The sequence below is a fragment of the Adiantum capillus-veneris genome, chromosome 10, assembly GCF_014529385.1.
Source record: "Adiantum capillus-veneris isolate H3 chromosome 10, ASM1452938v2, whole genome shotgun sequence".
NCBI classification, from domain to species: domain Eukaryota; kingdom Viridiplantae; phylum Streptophyta; class Polypodiopsida; order Polypodiales; family Pteridaceae; genus Adiantum; species Adiantum capillus-veneris.
The window spans coordinates 52,231,352-52,251,238 of record NC_140940.1 but is presented as its reverse complement, the minus strand read 5'-3'; the positions used below and the strand labels follow the sequence as shown (position 1 = coordinate 52,251,238).

Below are 19,887 nucleotides of genomic sequence, written 5' to 3'. Positions count from 1 at the left end.
TGGCTATTTTTTCCTCTTTCTTGCAAACTAGACTTCTTATAATAATAATAACTGCATTTCATCTTCTTCTTACCTTCAAAACCAAATGTTGCATGGATGAGAGAGAGAGAAGGGGGGGGGGGGGGGAGAGACACAGAGAAAGAAGGGATTGCATGTGTCATGACGTGCAAGAAGACAAATAGAGATTTTTTTGGTGTGGTTTGAGGTGGGAGACATATTTCTTCTTGTTGTGGTTCGTTGGGGGCGGCAAATGGGAGATGGAGGATGCCAACTAGGGCAAAACGATGGAGCTCCACTATGTGTGGGAGGTGTAGCGCACTTGAGGATTCAACTCCAAACTTAGTCGCAAAAAACGCGGATGTAGGACTAGAGTAGGGTGATGGAGCTCCACTTCGCCTGAGAGGTGCAGGGCGCATGAGAGTGGAAGTCTGCCTATTTTTGGTGATGTTTGGAGCGCACAATTGTTTCTCTTTGCCTTCCTTCGTGGCGAATGGTTCGCACGTGAGAGACCCGTTTGATGAAGCTGATGGGGAGACGAAGGGAACAAGAGGTGCGCGTGAAATGAGGGCTGCAGAACTTTTTCTTTTAGATTTGCAAGATGTAGCCCTTTTTCTTTTAGATTTGCAAGATTCCCTCCAAATCTTGAAGCGAAGTAAATTAAGATTTGCAAAGTTGACCCAAGTAAGGCTGAAGCCATGTTGTTTTAATAGGAATCAACAAAGATCCTTTCACTTCTCTTAAAGGAAATGAAAAGGTACACACAAAATGGCACTAGGGGGGGCACCTGACATAGCTCTTGGTGAGATAAAAGTCCCCAATTTGAGTTCAAAAGCCCAATCATATCGTACATAAAGAGGCGGACAGTTGGGTGCCCACGTGGTAAATGAGGAGGACACACAGGTGAGGAGTATGGGACATGGACAAGGCCCGAGGAACGATGTGGGCAGCCAGGTGGGCTGCGTCGAGCGATGGGGGGCAAAGGTTAGCGATGCTTTTTTTATATAGATTGAGGCTTCTTGCTAGGTACAAGTATTGCTCGTGGTGCGGTGGCCATCACAAACGTCTCATTTGATGGGATACCATGGTTCGGTTCGCAGCTGTTAGCATAGGATACCTTGTTCAATTTTACCAGACTGGAATTTGAGAGAAGCAAGCTTGAAGATTTTCATTGGAAGGAATCTGCAAAGATGCTATCTAAAGAAAGCGAGTAGCATTATGCTACTGGGTGGCTCCACAAATCCAAAGAGTCACCTTTTCATTTTGAGAAGTTCTTTCACCCATTGAAACTTGAGGTGATAGACTAAAGTTGTTATTTATAAGATAGTTAGTTTTGTTAGTTCAAACTTTAAGGAAGGGATCTCTCCTATAGAGCTTTAATCTCTAGATATTTTTTATTTTTATTTTTAAGATTTTAAAGCTAAGTCTAGAACTTAAGGATGTAGAACTTTTGAAGTGAGTCTCCAATGAGGACCTCGAGTTTTTTTCTTAAAAAGAAGGTAAAACTTTAAATTAAAGAAAGTGAAAAGGTTACATAGACCCACAGGTAGGGGGAAGGTCACCGAGGCGCTAGAGTTTTAGGGCTTAAAACTTTAGAGCTTTTAAAGTGGGATTTACAACTTAGGGATCTAGAGTCTTAAATTTGTAAAGGGGGCTCTAGAGCTTAAGGATGTAGGATTTTTAAAGTGGGATCTAGAGCATACGCTCTAAAGCTTAAGGGTGCTTTTGTAATTCAATACTCCGTGCTTATGTTTTTTTTTTAATAAAAGTTTAAACATGTAGAGATTTGAAAGTGAGATCTAGACTTAGATCAAGGCCTAAAATTGATACCTTTTTTTTTGGTCAAAGGCTATTTTGCCTATCGAAACAAGTGCTTTAGAAAAACTTCATGTCATTTGATATGCTAGAATCTCGAAATTGCCTGTCATTTTTTGTGTTTATACCTTTGAATTCATGTTATATATAAAAAATTATATAAGTTGATCGTACTACCGAAAGCATATGAAAGGGGGCTTGGAAAATTGCAAGTCTCAAAAAGAAATTTCTACTATGCTTGGCAGGCCTTCTGATTTTTTACTTCTCAAAATAAACTTCCAATTTTTGTCACGGTGCTCTATCCTTGTGGAAATGGAGTAGAACGTAGACGAGCCATGGCAGTGGGCACTCTGCGCTTCCAATCGGCGTGCACGAGGTTTACCTCTTATGCTCCCGCCATAGGCCAGCGTCGCTTCTCGCCCACCTTGCCCTTGTACCGCCAAAGTCTGCACTTAGCAGCGTCTTTTTCTTGTAATGCCGCCCAGCAGCAAGTTCAGACCTCGAAAGAGAAGCAGCAGAAGCAGGAAACGCCCCCCCTTCAAAAGGCCCAGAAGAAGGGCCAGCAAGAAGGTGTAACTCCTCGCAGCCAGGACTTCAACATGTGGTACCTTGATGTCATTGCAGCCGCGGAGCTTGCAGACTATGGTCCTGTCCGAGGCACGATGGTTATCAGGCCCTATGGATATGCAATCTGGGAGGCTATACAGGTATTGCAGATTTCTTGCTGACATGTGATTGCTCTATATAGGCACACTTTTCACTTCGTTTTTCTTTGTCTTCATAGGATCGATGGGAGTGGCTTCATATGTTTCTATGTGCAATGTTTAAACAGTTTGGGCATTATTCATTATTGTTTTAGACGAGAAGCTTAGTGAGATAGTTATTTTGGTGTGTATCCCTTAAGTCGAGAAAATTTCAGTTCTGACTTTTTTTTTTCCAGAGTTATCTGGATGCAAAGTTCAAAGAAACAGGACATTCTAATATGTATTTTCCACAGGTAACGAGAGCTTTGAGTATGTTACTGTCAATTGTGAAGTTTGGCATTCAGAGCTTTTTGATACTTGTTATATGAGTCATATAATATACTCCTCAAATAATTGATTTCTTTTTTCATGGGTTTTGCAGTTCATTCCATATTCTTTTATTGAGAAAGAAGCTAGCCATGTTGAAGGGTTCAGTCCTGAGCTTGCAGTTGTCACGATTGGGGGTGGCAAGGAGCTGGAAGAGAAATTGGTGGTAAGTTATATAATTTCTTTTCAGTGTTCTTTTGAAACAAAACAAAGTCTCTTTCTTCCTCTTCCTCGACATTCAAACAATGCAGAGGTTGGCACTCAAAATGAAATCAGCTATGAGAAATGCTTAAATTTTTGTTTCAAACCTTGGTTGTCTGGGCAATAGTTCATAGACATAAATGCTCAAATGGGCGTGCATAGACACCTCGATGCACTTATGCACACTTATATTCGAGGTCCGACAGTAATTGTTAGTCAATTCATGCTGAAATTCGAGAAGTGTAAACAGACTCGTCCTCTTACTTGTACCTTTTGTGAGGAACAGCCTCACAGTAAACATGAAGCAGATGACTCATTTACCTAGGTATTCTTACAATAAATATTTCATAGATTTGTCACATGACGTGTATATTGATGGTTTTCATGCTCTTAAAACATCCGTTTGGCATGTATAATCTCTTTTCGCTTTTATGGGAGATCAACGGCCTAGCTGTGATAGTTTATTGCAGACACAATATGTTGTCCTTTATGGTGCTGGTTTTCATGCACCGTGAGCCTTCTGTTGCTGATCACCGGCTTGATGATTTGTTGGGAAATGAGCTTAAGCATGGATTGGTGCAAGGCCTTGGTACTGTTGCCTGGCTCTACGCCTGACACCATAGTACCATGCATTCATGAGCTTTTGATAATAAGGGGGGTTTTGTGGAATGTTTCTGATATAGTGCAGCGGAAGTAGTGGTGACAAGGGAAAACGAGAGAGAGAGAGAGAGAGAGAGAGAGAGAGAGAGAGAGAGAGAGAGAGAGAGAGAGAGAGAGAGATGAAATGTTATATTAACGTCTTCACAAGGCCAAAATGACCTATGAGACCAATCTGTTACAAAATGGTGAATCTAATACCATGTTTGGGTACAAAAGAACTAGAACAAAGATACTACTACTAGAATCCATCCTCATCTGTACTCTGGATGTCTAGAGAGTATGGCTTGAATCCTCTGCTGTAGTCTCCGTCAATGCTGTGTAGCCCCTCTCCTCAATCGTGGCTGTCTGGATCTTCGCAGCACTAGTGCTCGGTCGATGAGAGTATCAGTAGTGGTCGAATGAGTGTGGGTCGAGCTCTACAGCGATGGCTGCTCCTCTGGTTGTCCCATATCTAGTGAAAAGAATCTGTAATTTGTCTCTCTGTCACAAACTGCTGACGTGTCACGTCAGTAAAGAGCATAGCCAAACTTCCGATCACGGCCGAGGGCCTAAACCCTAAGAAGAACAAGTAACATAAGAAAAAGTCGTACCAACTTATGGTGACCCCGTCTGATGGGGCCCCAGTGACATAAAAGAATTAAAATAAAACAGGACCCACACACACACACATCAAGACTATACGCAACCGACTGATGACGTGGCAGACCTGTACGGAGAGCCTGGATTTCGCGCTGATTGGCTGACGTGGCAAACTGTATGGATTTCCGCGTTTTGCATTGACTACTGACGTGGCAGTTGTACAGAATTCCGTGATTTACGTTGGTAGCTTTTTGGCATTGCTTTTGGACCAGAAGCTTTTGAGTTTGCAGGCTTTTCATGTAAACTGCTTTTGGGGCCTAGGGCCTTAAAATATGAGGCTATGGGCTCATTCTCTGGCATGCTTCCTGGAGAAGGTGCAGAGTCTAGAGTACTCGCTTGTACTGTGTTGATGCAATATAAAGAAAGACTGAAAGGGGCGCCAAGGTTTGGGGCCAATACTCTTTGGGGTGGAATTCCTCTTTGGGGTGGAATTCCACCACTCCGTGTCACGTGTCGTCTCTCTCTCTCTCTCTCTCTCTCTCAGTTCAGTTGTTATTGAAGTGCTAAAAGTATGTTCAATCTATTCTTTTCTATTGGCACGTGGTGCTCGTCTTGTGACAATGGTATCAGAGCATTAGGCGTGTGCTTTTTTGAAAGCATGCCGGTCCTACCAAAGAGCAGATAGAGCAAGATTGCACTTCCAAAGTTGTCACGTGACACATCTAACCCTATGTGCATGTGGACAAGCTACTTCATGACATGGGTTCAGTTCAGTCAGTCAAGCCTAGATTAGGAAGTGATCTAGCACTTTTGTGAGTCTATTCGCAGGCCGTGCATGTCCAGACACTTAGAGTAGATGCATATCCTCTGGTTGCACATAACATGATCATCAGATTTCCATCAGATTCCACATAAGCATTTTACAGTGCAAAAAACCTATTTTTCCTATTTTTGACATTTTTCACTCATTATTTTTAAGTGACTTTTGTTTGAAACTGGGTAGGGCAAATTCACTAAGCAAATATATATAGAAACCTAGAGCTAGCACTTTCTGGCAGAAGAGGTAGCAGGGACTTGACATCCAACAGTGCAGCTGCTCAGCAAGATCCCCTCGGGCAAGAGACTTAACGTTTTCAGCCAAGAACAGCCATCATTTTTCTCCATTGGAGATCAGCCCCAGCGTTTTGCATTGCAGACCAACCCGGTGATAGTAAGAAGACAGATCAACCCTAGCGTTAGCAAAGTCCACTGCAGACAACACATTTCCCTAGCGTTAGCAGATTCCCACCGCAAGATCAATTTTCAGCCCTAGCGATTTTGCATCAGCATGGCAGTCCAGCGTTTTGCAGATCTACCGCGATAGAACCCCCACAAGTACCATTGTTTTCAGTTTTCAGCACTTAGACACAACAGAACAAGTCCCGAATCTTGTAGATCTCACCTTCGTACAACAGACCCTCGCCGCACGGTCAGATTCCGCGAAATTTGCAGATTCAGCCCGGAAAACGCAGATTTCAGTATCTGCGTTTTCAGCGCGTCGTCGTTGCATCGTCGTGATCGACATGCAACGACGCAGCAGAACAAGTCCCGAACCTCGCAGACCTCACCTTCCTGCAGCAGACCCTCGCCGCACGGTTAGATCCCGCGAAATTTGCAGATTCAGCCCGAAAAACGCAGATTATAGTATTTGCGTTTTCAGTGCGTCGTCGTTGCATCGTCGTCATCGACATCGTCACCAACACAGAGTCAGAATTCAGCTGATAAAGGTTTGCAGATTTCAGTCCTTAGCATTTTTAGATTTCAGTCCGTCTCATCGTTGACATCGTCGTCAAGTCCAAAGCATTGTAGAGATTTGTGCAATCAATAGTAGACCGCTCTCGCCATAGAGAGTGGGACCTTCGGAGTAGGGTTTGACAACATTCTGGTGTCGTATTCTTCTCTCTCTCTCTCTCTCTCTCTCTCAGTCTCAGCACCTTCATTCACAGTGTTTATCCACTTTGTTTGTGATCACTTGCACTCTCTCACTAAAAAGGACAGAAGGCTCTCCCTTCCCTAAGTAAAAGGAACCTTGAGCACAGTTTGGAGCACTCATCTTGAGCAAAGTTCAACATTCACTTCCGTTGCACCTAACACATTGGTATCAGAGCTTTGGCAGTGTTCTGTATCACTCAAGGAAAGAACCACAATAAGTTTTTTTGCTTGTTGTCGCGCGTAATCCAAGTTCACTTGGGCGTGTCGCATCTTAATGGTGTTTTTGAAGAGTGATAGGAATCCCAAGAAAGAAGGGCTTGTCCAGCCTCTCCTTGTTTCTCCCGGCCAATCGACTTGAGGTGGGAAAAGGCAACCTTGGTGTGAGCGCAAGGCCGCGAAGGGGTGCGCCCACGGAAAAGAGAAGAGCTCGGGTGAAGAGAAGATGCTTCTCTAACACAGATTGCAAGCAAAAGAAGAACCTCAAGAACCTCAGGAATCTCAAGACCCTCAAGAACTCAAGAACCTAAGAACCCAAGACCCACAAGAACGCAAGTTCCTCGTGAACTTAAGAACCCACGACTTCAGTGGATGGTCATCATCCGAAGCGGAATGGATACTTCGCATGGAGGTGGTGAGCATGGGAGTAGCAAAGAAGAATTTTACCCACGAGTAGGTTTTTCCTTCCCTCCCCCTTCCCCATCTACGACAAGGATTGCACTAACTCCTATGAAGGCTTTCGACAAGATGATGATGGACAGGAAGTTAGAACGCGAAGCTAGAAAAGCAGAAATGGATCTCAAGCACAAAGAAAGAAGAGCTGAAATAGAGCGTGAACACGAAAAAAGAATGGCAGCCATAGAGCTCGAGCACGAGCAAGCACGCTTGGCGGCCAAATTGAGAAACCGACACATGCAAGAGTTGTTGCGACTCTTTTCTCAAGTGCAAGCACAGATGCAAGAGATTCGGGAAAATGAGACTCTCTCCGTCTCTTCTTCTCCCAAGCATGACACACATGATTTCCATGATTATGATAAGCATGATGATTTGAATGATAATGATAAGCATGATGATTTGCATGATCAAGATGTGATTATTCACGAGCATGATGATTTGCATGATAATGATGTGATTGTTCACAAGGATGATGGTTTAGTTGATACTTTGTCTAGTGAAGCTAACCTCATTGCAGATTCAATAGATCACGAAGAACCGATCTTGGCTCTTCGAGTCGAGGTCCCAAGAACCCTCAAAGAAAGTATTATGTGTTTGTATGATTAGTCAACACACATTGATCGAGTGTTTTATTTGTGATCGTTTCCTATATTTTAGTCAGCGTCTTTATGTGATCCCTTTTCATAGGCATGCCATATTGTACGTTGAGCACGATTCACTCATGAATGAACATAGATGTATGCGGATTTCTCATGAAAAGATGAAATGTTTGGATTCAAAGGAGTCACATTACATGTCTCTTCCTTGGCATGACACAGTAACAGAAAGAGCACAAGAAGGATTGAGCATCAAGCATGGGCATTTCCATTGTGATTTGCCAGAGTCGATAGATTTAGATCAGAAAGTCAAGATTCAACCCCATTGTTTGCGTGTGTTTGATGAATGGTTTGGCACTCCGTCACTTTGTTCATTTACATTGCATGCACAATCTTTAAAGAAGCCTAGAATTTTTCTAGTCACTTTACATGGAACGGGTATGTTCATGGTTTTGTGTTGGAAGTGGTTTCAGGAATTTTCATCCTCGAAGATTCTTGAAGAAGGTAGACGCATGACTCTAGAGTCTAGACGAAGTTGAAGCATTGAAGGAGCCTCATAAGAATTTGTCGCTTTCGGCGCGGCCCAAAGCAGCAAGCGTTGTTGACCTTTATGAAGTTCAAGTATCGCATGACCCAAGCATCAGAGTGGGCCGACGAAGAGTTCTTTCCAGGATTCCAGACCTTGTTGGCGATCTCCCTCGATGCCATACAGTTCGGTACCAGTACCTCACTTTGAAAAGGAGGGGATGTCACGTGACACATCTAACTCTATGTGCACGTGGACAAGCTACTTCATGACACGGGTTTAATTCAATCAGTCAAGCCTTGATTAGGAAGTGATTTGGCACTTTTGTGAGTCTGTTCGCAGACCGTGCATGTCCAGACACTTAGAGTAGATGCATATCCTCTGGTGCACACAGCATGATCATCAGATTTCCATCAGATTCCACAGAAGCATTTTTCAGTGCAGAAAACCTATTTTTCCTATTTTTGACATTTTTCACTTATTACTTTTAAGTGACTTTTGTTGGAAACTGTGTAGGGTAAATTCACTAAGCAAATATATATAGAAACCTAGCACTAGCACTTTCTGGCAGAAGAGGTAGCAGGACCTGACATCCAACAGTGCACCTTCTCAGCAAGACCCCCGGGCAGAAGACTTAGCGTTTTCAGCCAAGAACAGCTAGCGTTTTTCTCCATTGCAGATCAGCCCTAGCGTTTTGCTTTGCAGACCAACCCAGCGACAGTAAGAAGACAGATGTAACTAAGTCAGACTTTGTAAATAATTAATTTATTTACGAGAAAAGAATTATCTAATTAGTTGTGTGCACATCAGAATAGATTTAGCAGTTCTGGGGCCTCAGGTGCGCCCAAGTTTGGGCAAGTGCACCTCAGGGAGACCTTAGCAAAAAATACCCTGAAGCCCTAGCGATTGGGAAATCGGGTGTTCAGTGAAGGGGTAGATAGTAGCCTCAGATTTCAGGCTCAGAAAATTACGCGCGCTAGTGCAAGCACAGGAATGAGATGGGGTCCTTAGAATAATAACCCTAAGGCTTGATTATTTTACGGCCTTAGGATAAGTTAGTTAAAGTATTCTTAAATGATTTGCGCTGGACCAAATGGCCGGACAAGTGCGAACAAGAATGCCGGAGCAGTGTCGGTACGGCATTGCGCTGGGGAGCAGCTAACAATTTAATTGGTTGCATCTATGTGTGCAGTTGTGCACTTAATTGCACATTTCATTAACTAGCATAGGATTTTTAAAGTCAAAAGTTGAATGGTTTTTAAATTTTAAAGTAAGTGTGCCAAGTGGCACACTTTCCCATGCAATCTCTCTCTCTCTCTCTCACTCCCTCTCTTCATGCTAGCACCCCCCTTCTGGGAGGCTATAAGAGAGCAGCCCCTCCCCCTCTTGCCAGGTTGGCAGTGCACTACCCCTTCCCCCCCCCCCCCCCCCCCCCCCCCAAAGTTGACCATTCTCTACGTAGTGAAGATCTCCATTGAAGCTTGAGAGCAGCACCTTGTGGTGTATGTGGAGCCTCTGAGCACCCATCACCTAGAACAAGGCCTCTCATGGTTGCATGCAGCTTTGGGAGAAGTTTCATCGCGTAAAGTAGTAGAAAACTCTCTTTCTCCCTTGTCTAGCTGCTGCAAATTCCCTGTTTTCAGCCCCTAATCACTTGTATTAGGGTGAATTTCAGCAAAGTCTTAATAGAATCTCATTCCCCACTACCTACTCTACACATACACCAAGTTTGGAGCATTTCCATCGCGAAAAGGACCTCCAATTTGGCATCGGAACACGCTCAGGTAACAATTTCTGGGTATGTGCAGAAAATTACAGCAAGCGTGTGTGTGTGTTTTGCATGTTTCTGTGGTTGGTTAATTGTAGGAATGATTACGTCCAAAGTGGCACCGTTAGCGGAAGATAGACCCTCATTCGTGAGAGCTTCCGATGAGTTTTGTGGAAGGTAGACTCTCCCCTACGAGAGCTTCCCAAAATCTCGCAGAAGAGGATAGATCCTCTCAGTAGTCAGAGAGCAGTTCTTCTACTCTCTCAGTCAGAAGGAGAAAAAGGACAAGAAAGAATAGAGGACTGGCTTTCGCTCCGTTCCTGTGCTTGTAAAGATTCTCCCTTAGTAATAAAGATATTCTCTTTATGGGGGGGGACCAGCCCATCTTCTGGTCCCCAATGAAGTGTCATGCTTTCTCTCTCTCTCTCTCTCTATAATTCTCTTGAGTATTTGAAGTGCAGTTAAACGTCAGTTTACGCTTCCGTATTTTTGTGACAGTGGTATCAAAGCAAGGTCATCTCTCTTCCTTAAGGGATTGACGACTCTTGGCAGACTGCAGAAATGGGAGGACGCGAGATAGAGTTCTCTCTCCTTCAACAGCAGGTGGAAGAGTTGCAAAAAGCTCTCTCCCATCCATAAGTTCAAAAGATTCTCCATACTCTTGAGAAAGGGAAGGAGAAAATGCCAATGGGGTCGGGAGAAATCCCGCAGAACCCAAAGGTGCCAGAACCAAGGAGGATCCTTTGATTGGAACCTCCCGCATGCACGAGAGGCACAGGAAACCTCCAGAACGTCATGTGCGGTTTAACCCAAAGGTTCAAGAGCAGGATCCCCCTGGTTCCCCTCAGTTCTCTTTCATGAAGGATCTGGATGACATAGTTGCTCTGGAAGACATGTTCCTAGAAGATCCGTCGTAGCAAGAAGTGCATTCAAGGGAAAAGACTTCTGTCCATAAGGAGTCTAAGCATAGAAAGAAGGAGCATCATAAGAAGAAACACCACAGGCAGAAAACATTCAAGTCGGGAGACAAAGATGTGAAATTCGACACCTACAATGGGCGGCGTGATAATGACAAAGCGTTGGCTTTCATCCACCAATTCGAAGTTGCATTTGTTGAAGGGAATTTTAAAGAAAGATCCAAGCTTCGCCATGTCAGTATGTACCTGAAAGCACCGCCAGCAGTTGGTGGTTAACCCTTATCCTGGAAGATCGCAAACCCCAAGATTGGAATGCTTTCAAGGAGTTCTACGCACAGTTCCTTCCTCCAGACTATGAGGAAGAGGTAAAGAAAGAATGGGATCGACTTTCACAGTCGGAGAACGAAACTGTTCCACGCTATGTGGATAGGTTTTGGGACATTCTCTTGAAAGTCACTCCATTCGAGAAGATTGACGATTCGGAAAAGATGCGCAAGTTTGAAGCAGGATTGCATGAAGCCTTGCAAAAGGCTATGAAGCTTTACCCTCGAGGTAACTTGCAGATACTTATGGAATCAGCCCGCATAGCTGATGGAATACATGACAAGGGTACTCCCAGGAAGATGGAGCAAAGCACTTACCATGCCAAGCAGAAGGCTCTCCATGAGCAGCCTACCTCTACTTCTTTTTCTCAAAAGAAGAAAAGAACCGCCTCCGAAGTAGAAGCAAAGCCAAATCAGCCCAAGAAAGGGAGATATCTCTCTCCTGCTGAGTTGCGAACTTACATTAGTGAAGGAAGATGCTTCAAGTGTGGACAAGTTGGTCATATGAAGGGTGACTGTCCTACCAAACCTCCACAACCACCCTCTTCCAATGCAGTCCCAGATATACAGGGAAATACAACCAAGGATGGAAAAGAAAGAGCTCTTCTTAAAGCATGGGGTAGCATCAACAACCAACGGGCTCTCATTTTGTTTGACCCTGGCAGTACAGACAACTTCATCTCTACCAAGCTAGCTGATGACCTGAACTTGCAGCCCAACCGTTTTGGAGTTTCTATTCAAGCACAATTCGCTTTCAAAGGGCAGAACTCAAACTCTACTCCAATCATAGGGAAGTTGAATCTAAAGGTCGACGACTACAAAGATAAAGAGTCTTTCTTACTAGCTTCACTTGAAGGATGCGATGTTATCTTGGGAATGCCTTGGCACTACAAGATGCATCCCATTCCGGACTATGTTGAGAAAACCTTATCCTTTGCTCATAAAGGGAAGGAGTATCTTGTACTTGCAGATGAAGGTGATTGGCGTATTCCTATCGCCAATCACATTGCCATCAAGAAAGAAATGAAAAAGTGTGTTTCAGCGTACTTGATTTTTGCAAGAGAGAGAGATGTGTCTGTTTCACAACTTTCTTCCTCTTTAGAGCAAAAAAAGACTCAAGTTATTAGAAAGTTATAAAGATTGCTTTGCAGATGAACTTCCAAATGAACTCCCACCTTCGCGACCTGAGGATCATACAATTGATTTGATCCCAGGAAGTTCTCCTCCAAATCAGCCCCCTTATCGAGTTAGTCTAATGCAACAAGAGGAAGTTCTCAAGCAGATTAATGAACTTTTGGAGAAGGGCTTAATAAGGCCTAGTACTTCTCCATATTGTTCACCTGTCTTGCTAGTATAGAAAAAGGATGGCACATTCCGCATGTGCATAGATTATAGATCTCTAAACAAGATCACAATCAAGAATCGATTTCCAATGCCTCGGATTGACGACATTCTTGACAAGTTACAAGGAGCAAGTGTTTTCAGTCGTATAGACTTGAAGAGCGGTTATCATCAAATCCGCATAGCTCCTCAGGATGTGCATAAGACTTCATTTAGAACAACCTTCGGGTTGTATGAATTCTTAGTGATGCCTTTTGGACTCACTAATGCACCAGCCACATTCAACAGAATGATGGATAGAATCTTCCACTCATATAGAAGCTTCACAGGCGTTTTCTTTGATGACGTCTTAATCTTCTCAGAGACGGAAGACGAACACAATAAGCATCTCGCCTTAGTGTTTGAAGAATTACGCAAACACAAATTATTTGTGAATGCTAAGAAGAGTGAGTTCTTTCTAAAAGAAATCCACTATTTGGGCCATATAGTATCTCACAATCAGGTGAGAATGGACGCTGATAAGATTCAAGCAGTTGTAGAATGGCCTACGCCAACTACAGTACATGATGTACGAAGTTTCCTTGGCCTCTGTTCCTATTATCGGCGTTTCATTCGAGCTTTTGCCGCGATAGCAGGTCCCCTCCATGACCTGACAAAGAAGCGGATTCCATTCCATTGGGGGTCTGGACAAAAACAAGCTTTCGAAAAGCTCTAGTATCTACTCAGTCACGGACCTGTTCTCATCGTCCCTGATCTTCGCAAACCTTTCGAGGTATACTGCGATGCATCTGGAGATTGTGTAGGAGCAGTTTTGAACCAAGAGGGTCACGAGATAGCCTATGAAAGTCGGCGCCTTAAAGATACAGAGTTGCATGTCTCCATATACGAGAGAGAGCTAATGGCAGTAATTGATGCTCTTTCCATTTGGAAACACTATCTATTAGGAGCTGATTTTATTATCAAGACAGATCATCAAAGTCTTCGCTACTTTCTCACACAAAGAAAGTTATGAGAAAAGCAGATGAGATGGGCCAACTTTCTTTCAATGTCCATTTTCAGATTTTACATACTTCTGGAACGAAGAATGCAGTTGCAGATGCTCTCTCCAGGCGTCCAAAGATCAATGCACTAACAACAATTTATCATGAGGAACTAGAATCTCTCAGCGAGATGTATCCTCAAGATCCAGACTTCGCCACAATTTGGGCAGATCTTCAAGCTGGTCACTCAAAGCCACCTTATTCCATCAGGGATAATACACTCTATCGTCAACAAGCAATATGCATAGCTCAGCCCTTACGACAGAAGGTGATGGATGAAGTACATAATTCTCCTTATGCCGGGCATCGAGGAATTTCTTCCATCACTAGTACCCTCGAAAGGTATTTCTTTTGGCCAACATTCCATGCGGACATTGAAAAACATGTACGTGAGTGTTTAGTCTGCCAAAAAGTAAAATATGACAGACATAAAGTTTATGGCAAGCTTCAGCCGCTCCCTGTGCCTAACACGCCATGGGAAAGTATTGCCATGGATTTTATTACGGATCTTCCTCGATCCAAGAATGGAAATGATTACAATCTGGACTATAGTAGATAGATTTAGTAAGCAAGCACATTTTCTTCCAGTAAAGAAGACGATCAAAGCTGATCACATGGCTAGAATATTTTTAGCTCAGATTTTTAAACACCATGGATTGCCAAAGACTATTGTCAGCGATAGAGATCCCCGCATGACTAGTCTATTTTGGCAGGCATTGTTTGAAAGCTTGGGAACTAAGCTTGACTTTTCATCAGCTTATCATCCTCAAACAGATGGTCAAAGCAAAATCGCTAATGCCACTGTTTTAGATCTCCTCAAGTGCTATGTTTCGGAACGACAATCCGAAAGGGAACAGTACTTACCAATCGTTGAGTTTGCGTATAATAATACCATACATTCCTCAACTGGTAAAGCTCCCTTCGAAATTATTTATGGGAAGCCACTCTTACTTCCTATTATGGTGACCAAAGAAAACATCTTCTCCGCAGATGAATTTGTGTGCAATATTGATATTGTCCATCAACAAGTAAAGCAAGCGATTCTTCGTACTCAAGGGCAACAGAAGAGAAAACTCAACACTGCACTGAAGTGAATCTCAATCTGAAAAAGGACAATAGTCCTGCTTGGTTTGAGAAAGCTAGATTGAAAAGCGGGTCGGCAAAGGAAATTTGTCAAACTTTCCCATAGATTTTACGGCCCTTTCAAAATTACAGATAAAGTCAATGACGTGACTTCAATTGATTTGCCTTCTCACTGGCGCATCCACAATGCTTTTCATGTTAGTCTCCTCCGACCATATGTTGGACCTCCTCCAGTGGCGCCAGTACAAGAAGATCCTCCAAATTCGAAGATACTGAGGAAATCCTTCAACCTGAACAGAAATCCACCACTCGGAGAGACAACTCAAGTCGGGAGTCTACATCGAAAGTATTTAGTCAAGTTAAAGAATTACACTCCTTAGATGCAAAGTGGATGACTGAGTCCGATCTTAAGGACTACCCAGACATCTTGCACATTATGTTGATGCTCTACAGTTGAGGTCAACTGTTTAGAAACCAAGAGGGATGTAACTAAGTCAGACTTTGTAAAATAATTAATTAATTTACGAGAAAAGAATTATCAAATTAGTTGTGTGCACATCAGAATAGATTTAGCAGTTCTGGCCTCAGGTGCGCCCAAGTTGGGCCAGTGCACCTCAGGAGACCCTAGCAAAAAATACCCTGAAGCCCTAGCGATTGGGAAATCGGCCTTCAATGAAGGGGTATTATAGTAGCCTCAGATTTCAGGCTCAAAAAATTACGCGCCTAGTGCAAGCAGGAAGGAATGAGATGGGGTCCTTAGAATAATAACCCTAAGGCCTGATTATTTTACTGCCTTATGATAAGTTAGTTAAAGTATTCTTAAATGATTTGTGCTGGACCAAATGGCCGACAAACTGCGAACAGGTAATGCCAGAGCAGTGTCAGTACGGCATTGCGTTGGGGAGCAGCTAACAATTTAATTGGTTGCATCTATGTGTGCAGTTGTGCACTTAATTGCACATTTCATTAACTAGCATAGGATTTTTAAAGTCAAAAGTTGAATGTTTTTTAAATTTTAAAAGTAAGTGTGCCACTTGGCACACTTTCTCATGCAATCTCTCTCTCTCTCTCTCTTCATGCTAGCGCCCCCTATCTTCTGGGAGGCTATAAAGAGCAACCCACCCCCTCTTGCCAGGTTGCAGTGCACTACCCTCCCCACCCCCCCCCACCCCCTCCCCCCCCCCTAAGTTGACCATCCTCTACGCAGTGAAGCTCTCCATTGAAGCTTGAGAGCAGCACCTTGTGGTGTATGTGGAGCCTTTGAGCACCCATCACCTAGAACAAGGCCTCTCATGGTTGCATGCAGCTTTGGGAGAAGTTTCATCGCGTAAAGTAGTAGAAAACTCTCTTTCTCCCTTGTCTAGCTGCTGCAAATTCCCTGTTTTCAGCCCCTAATCACTTGTATTAGGGTGAATTTCAGCAAAGTCTTAATATATTCTCATTCCCCACTACCTACTCTACACATACACCAAGTTTGGAGCATTTTCCATCACGAAAAGGACCTCCAATTTGGCATCGGAATACGCTCAGTAACAATTTCTGGTTATGTGCAGAAAATTTACAGCAAGCGTGGTGTGTGTTTTGCATGTTTCTGTGGTTGGTTAATTGTAGGAATGATTACGTCCAAAGTGGCACCGTTAGCGGAAGATAGACCCTCATTCGTGAGAGCTTCCGATGAGTTTTGTGGAAGGTAGACTCTCCCCTACGAGAGCTTCCCAAAATCTCGCAGAAGAGGATAGATCCTCTCAGTAGTCAGAGAGCAGTTCTTCTACTCTCTCAGTCGGAAGTAGAAAAAGGACAAGAAAGAATAGAGGACGGGCTTTCGCCCCGTTCCTGTGCTTGTAAAGATTCTCCCTTAGTAATAAAGGTATTCTCTTTATGGGGGGGGGGACCAGCCCATCTTCTGGTCCCCAATGAAGTGTCAAGCTCTCTCTCTCTCTCTCTCTCTCTCTCTCTCTCTCTCTCTCTAATTCTCTTGAGTATTTGAAGTGCAATTAAACGTCAGTTTACGCTTCCGTATTTTTGTGACAACAGATCAGCCCTAGCGTTAGCAGAGTCCACAGCAGACAACAGATTTCCCTAGCGTTAGCAGATTCCCATCACAAGATCAGTTTTCAGCCCTAGCATTTTTGCATCAGCCTGGCAGTCCAGCGTTTTGCAGATCTACCGCGACGGAATCCCCACAAGTACCACGTTTTCAGTTTTCAGCACCTAGACACAACAGACAAGTCTCGAACCTCGCAGATCTCACCTTCCCGCAGTAGATCCTTGTTGCACGGTCACATCCCGCGAAATTTGCAGATTCAGCCCGAAAAACGCAGATTTCAGTATCTGACTACCATGGGTCTATATCTTGCACTTTCCTTTAAGGGTGAATCTGGGCTCATCCTGGATTCATCTAGGTATATTTTTTAGTCGTATAGCGGACATGCAGACTCCACATCGTGAAGTTTTCGTCCGAGTTACGACCAATTGATATTGTGCTAATTCTTTCTATCTTTTGTGGTGTGTATGTCTTATCAACTACCTTATTTTTGTGCTAATTTTCTCGATTTAATGCTTCTTTTAGTGCTAGGCTTCATTATGGCTGAGTTTGCCCTCGATCTTCGGAGTCATGACAAAAACTCAGTACACTGAACTTTGTGTTGATGTATGCTCATGTGTGTGTGTGTGTGTGTGTGTGGTGTGTGTTGTGTTTGGGAGCATATGTTAGTACCTAGTTCTACACCCACTATTGGGCACTGACGACGTTAGTGGGGATGTCGTGGTATTTAGTCAATACTATGCATGATGGAGCTGATGGTTATATTGTCTTGTGGGTGACTACCATGGGTCTATACCTTGCACTTTCCTTTAAGGGTGAATCTGGGCTCATCCTGGATTCATTTAGGTATATGTTATGTAGCTCTGTCTCTGGCCCTAGGTGGCAGAAGCGGCATATCCTGTTGTTTGTTGGTATCCCTCTGAATCTACCAATCTTAATCTCTAGCTGATGTGAGGATGTGCGTATCTGACCAATGGCACATCGCAAACCATGAGACATATGCGTGTCCATGTAGCTGGGTCGAAACACAAACCCATCTCCTATGAGGTGGAGAAGATGCTCTCTATAGAAAGCTATCTTCGTGCCCAAGTCCTGTGGCGGCTCTATCCATGTCCTCCTGGTATCCAGCTGGAGCAGGTCCATACGAATGAGTCTAGTAATCTCCACCCATGTAAGAGACATCGAGGGTGCTTGAAGAGAGTACTGGAAAGGGGGCAGCCTTCCCATGGTGAAGCCATGTGTCTGAAACCATGGTCATCTGTGCATACCAGCGTGAAGTGTCCCCCTGAAGAGCTAACTGTCTGGAAGACTCAAGGGCTAGTCTAGCATATCTATCTCTAGTAGTATCCCACAAGCTGTGCACAAAGGGACTGATTTGGTAAGCGCCTCAATCTCCATAGGAGGGGCAGCTAGCTCTACTCGAATGATAGCGTGAGGTACGGAGGCCTTGGCTCTGATCAGTCGAGAGATCATACATACCAAGGGCCTCTCCATACGTCTCCAATCATCCTGGCCTACTGAAGGTCCCCATATCTGCACCCCATACAACATAGCTGAGGCTACTAAAGTATCAAAGAGCCATAACTTTGTCCAGGGTTCCTGGAACTGAACCTGCGAACACATCCTCTCCAAGCCTCCCAAGGCCGCAAAAGCTCTAGTCAATCTAGTCTCTGCTGCACTCCCCAAAGAAAACCTCGGCCCAGTGAAGACAACCCCAAGGTAAGTGTATGCATCTGTATACTCTACAATCTTCTGACCATATGTGAAAGTCAGTGCTGATCTCCTGATCCAATGTGGTGTGGTGTTAAACACCATAACCTTGGCTTTATCAAGGTTTACAAACAATCCACTATCCTCTGCAAAACTGTGTAATGCATCCAACTGTCGGCTGCATACCCTCTGGTGAGTCAAAGATCAACACAATATCATCAGCATATAACAACAATGGGATCCATGTCCCTGCCAGCTGGGCACCTCTATCACCCTCTTTGTCAATGTAATCGGACACCTCATCAACATACATACCAAATAGAGTAGGAGACAATGGGCAACCGTGTTTCACCCCCCAATGATGGAGTGAACTAAATCAGATATCCCCTCCGGAGTGCGTACATGTCCCATCACTGATCTATATAGAGCCATAATCCCCCACATCTACACTATGGGCACCCCCATCTCTTGCAGTCTGTGCATATCGAGCTCTCGGTACCACGTCAAATGCTTTGCAGAAATCCACAAAGCTACAATAAATCCGTCTCCCATGTGACCTGCCCTCCTCAATGATGGCTCTGAGTGTCAAAATATGATTAAGAGTGGAGAAACCCCTCTTGAAACCGGCCTGGCCCTTTGCTCTAACCCTCAAGGCTCACCCTCTACCCAATTACTCAACTTTTGCTCAAGAATGGATGCAGTGCCCAACCATAATAGTGCAGTAATTCCTAGGCTCTGTAGGATCACCTGCTTTGAAGTTAGGCACAATAGTAGACAACCTCCAAGTCTCAGGTTGAACAACACTGCAAGAACCTCTACCAACATATCTCTAGCATGTGTAAAGTGCTCTGCTACTAGACCATCATGATCATATGCCGTGCTGGTCCTCATCTTGTTAATGGCTCCCTTTACCATCTCAGTGGTAAAGAAGGTACTTGTAGGTGGGCATGGCTCCGTAGGATCTGGAAGGGGGTTCTGTCCAGGAATTGTTTATAACGATGAGGCATACTTGCCCCACACATCAGGAAAAGTAATCACTAGGGGAGGGGAGTGCTCATGAAAGAATCGCCATGCCTCTCTTGAGTCTCTACTCAAGAACATCTAATACAAGTCTCGCTCCATCTGGGCCAAGTAAGCTCGTTTCTTCTGTTGCACAAGGCGTCGGAAAGCAATCCGAGATTGTCTAAGTGTTGACTCCTAAAAGAAGATCCCATCTAGTGTTTTGCACCAAGAACAGCCAGCGTTTCCTTCAATTTGCAGATCAGCCCAGCGTTTTGCACTTGCAGCAGCCTGGCGACAGCAGGATACAACAGATCAGCCCTAGCATTAGCAAATTCCCCCGCAGATAGCAGATCAGCCCTAGAGTTAGCAGACTCCACAGCGACAGATTCAGCCCTAGACTCAGTGTTTTCAGTTTTCAGTAGTCAGACATCGCAGAAGAAGTCCCGAACCTGGCAGATCTCACCTTCCCGCAGCAGTTCCTCGACGCATGGTGGGTCCATCGAAGTTTACAGTTTCAGCCCGGAAAACGCAGATTTCAGCATCTGCGTTTTCGGCCCGTCATCGTCGCATCG

At 44.1% G+C, this 19,887-nt stretch overlaps 1 protein-coding gene across 1 annotated transcript in view; it reads left to right on the top strand.

Annotated features, from left to right (window-relative positions):
- The first annotated feature begins 2,095 nt into the window (after positions 1 to 2,095).
- Positions 2,096 to 19,887, top strand: part of OVA6 (Class II aaRS and biotin synthetases superfamily protein) — a 42,634-nt gene continuing 24,842 nt past the window's right edge. The window contains exons 1-3 of the mRNA XM_086521304.1: positions 2,096 to 2,519; positions 2,753 to 2,809; positions 2,938 to 3,048. Of these exons, the coding sequence (XP_086377430.1) occupies positions 2,148 to 2,519; positions 2,753 to 2,809; positions 2,938 to 3,048 (540 nt within the window). The 5' untranslated portion in view covers positions 2,096 to 2,147. The remainder of the gene's footprint in view (positions 2,520 to 2,752; positions 2,810 to 2,937; positions 3,049 to 19,887) is intronic.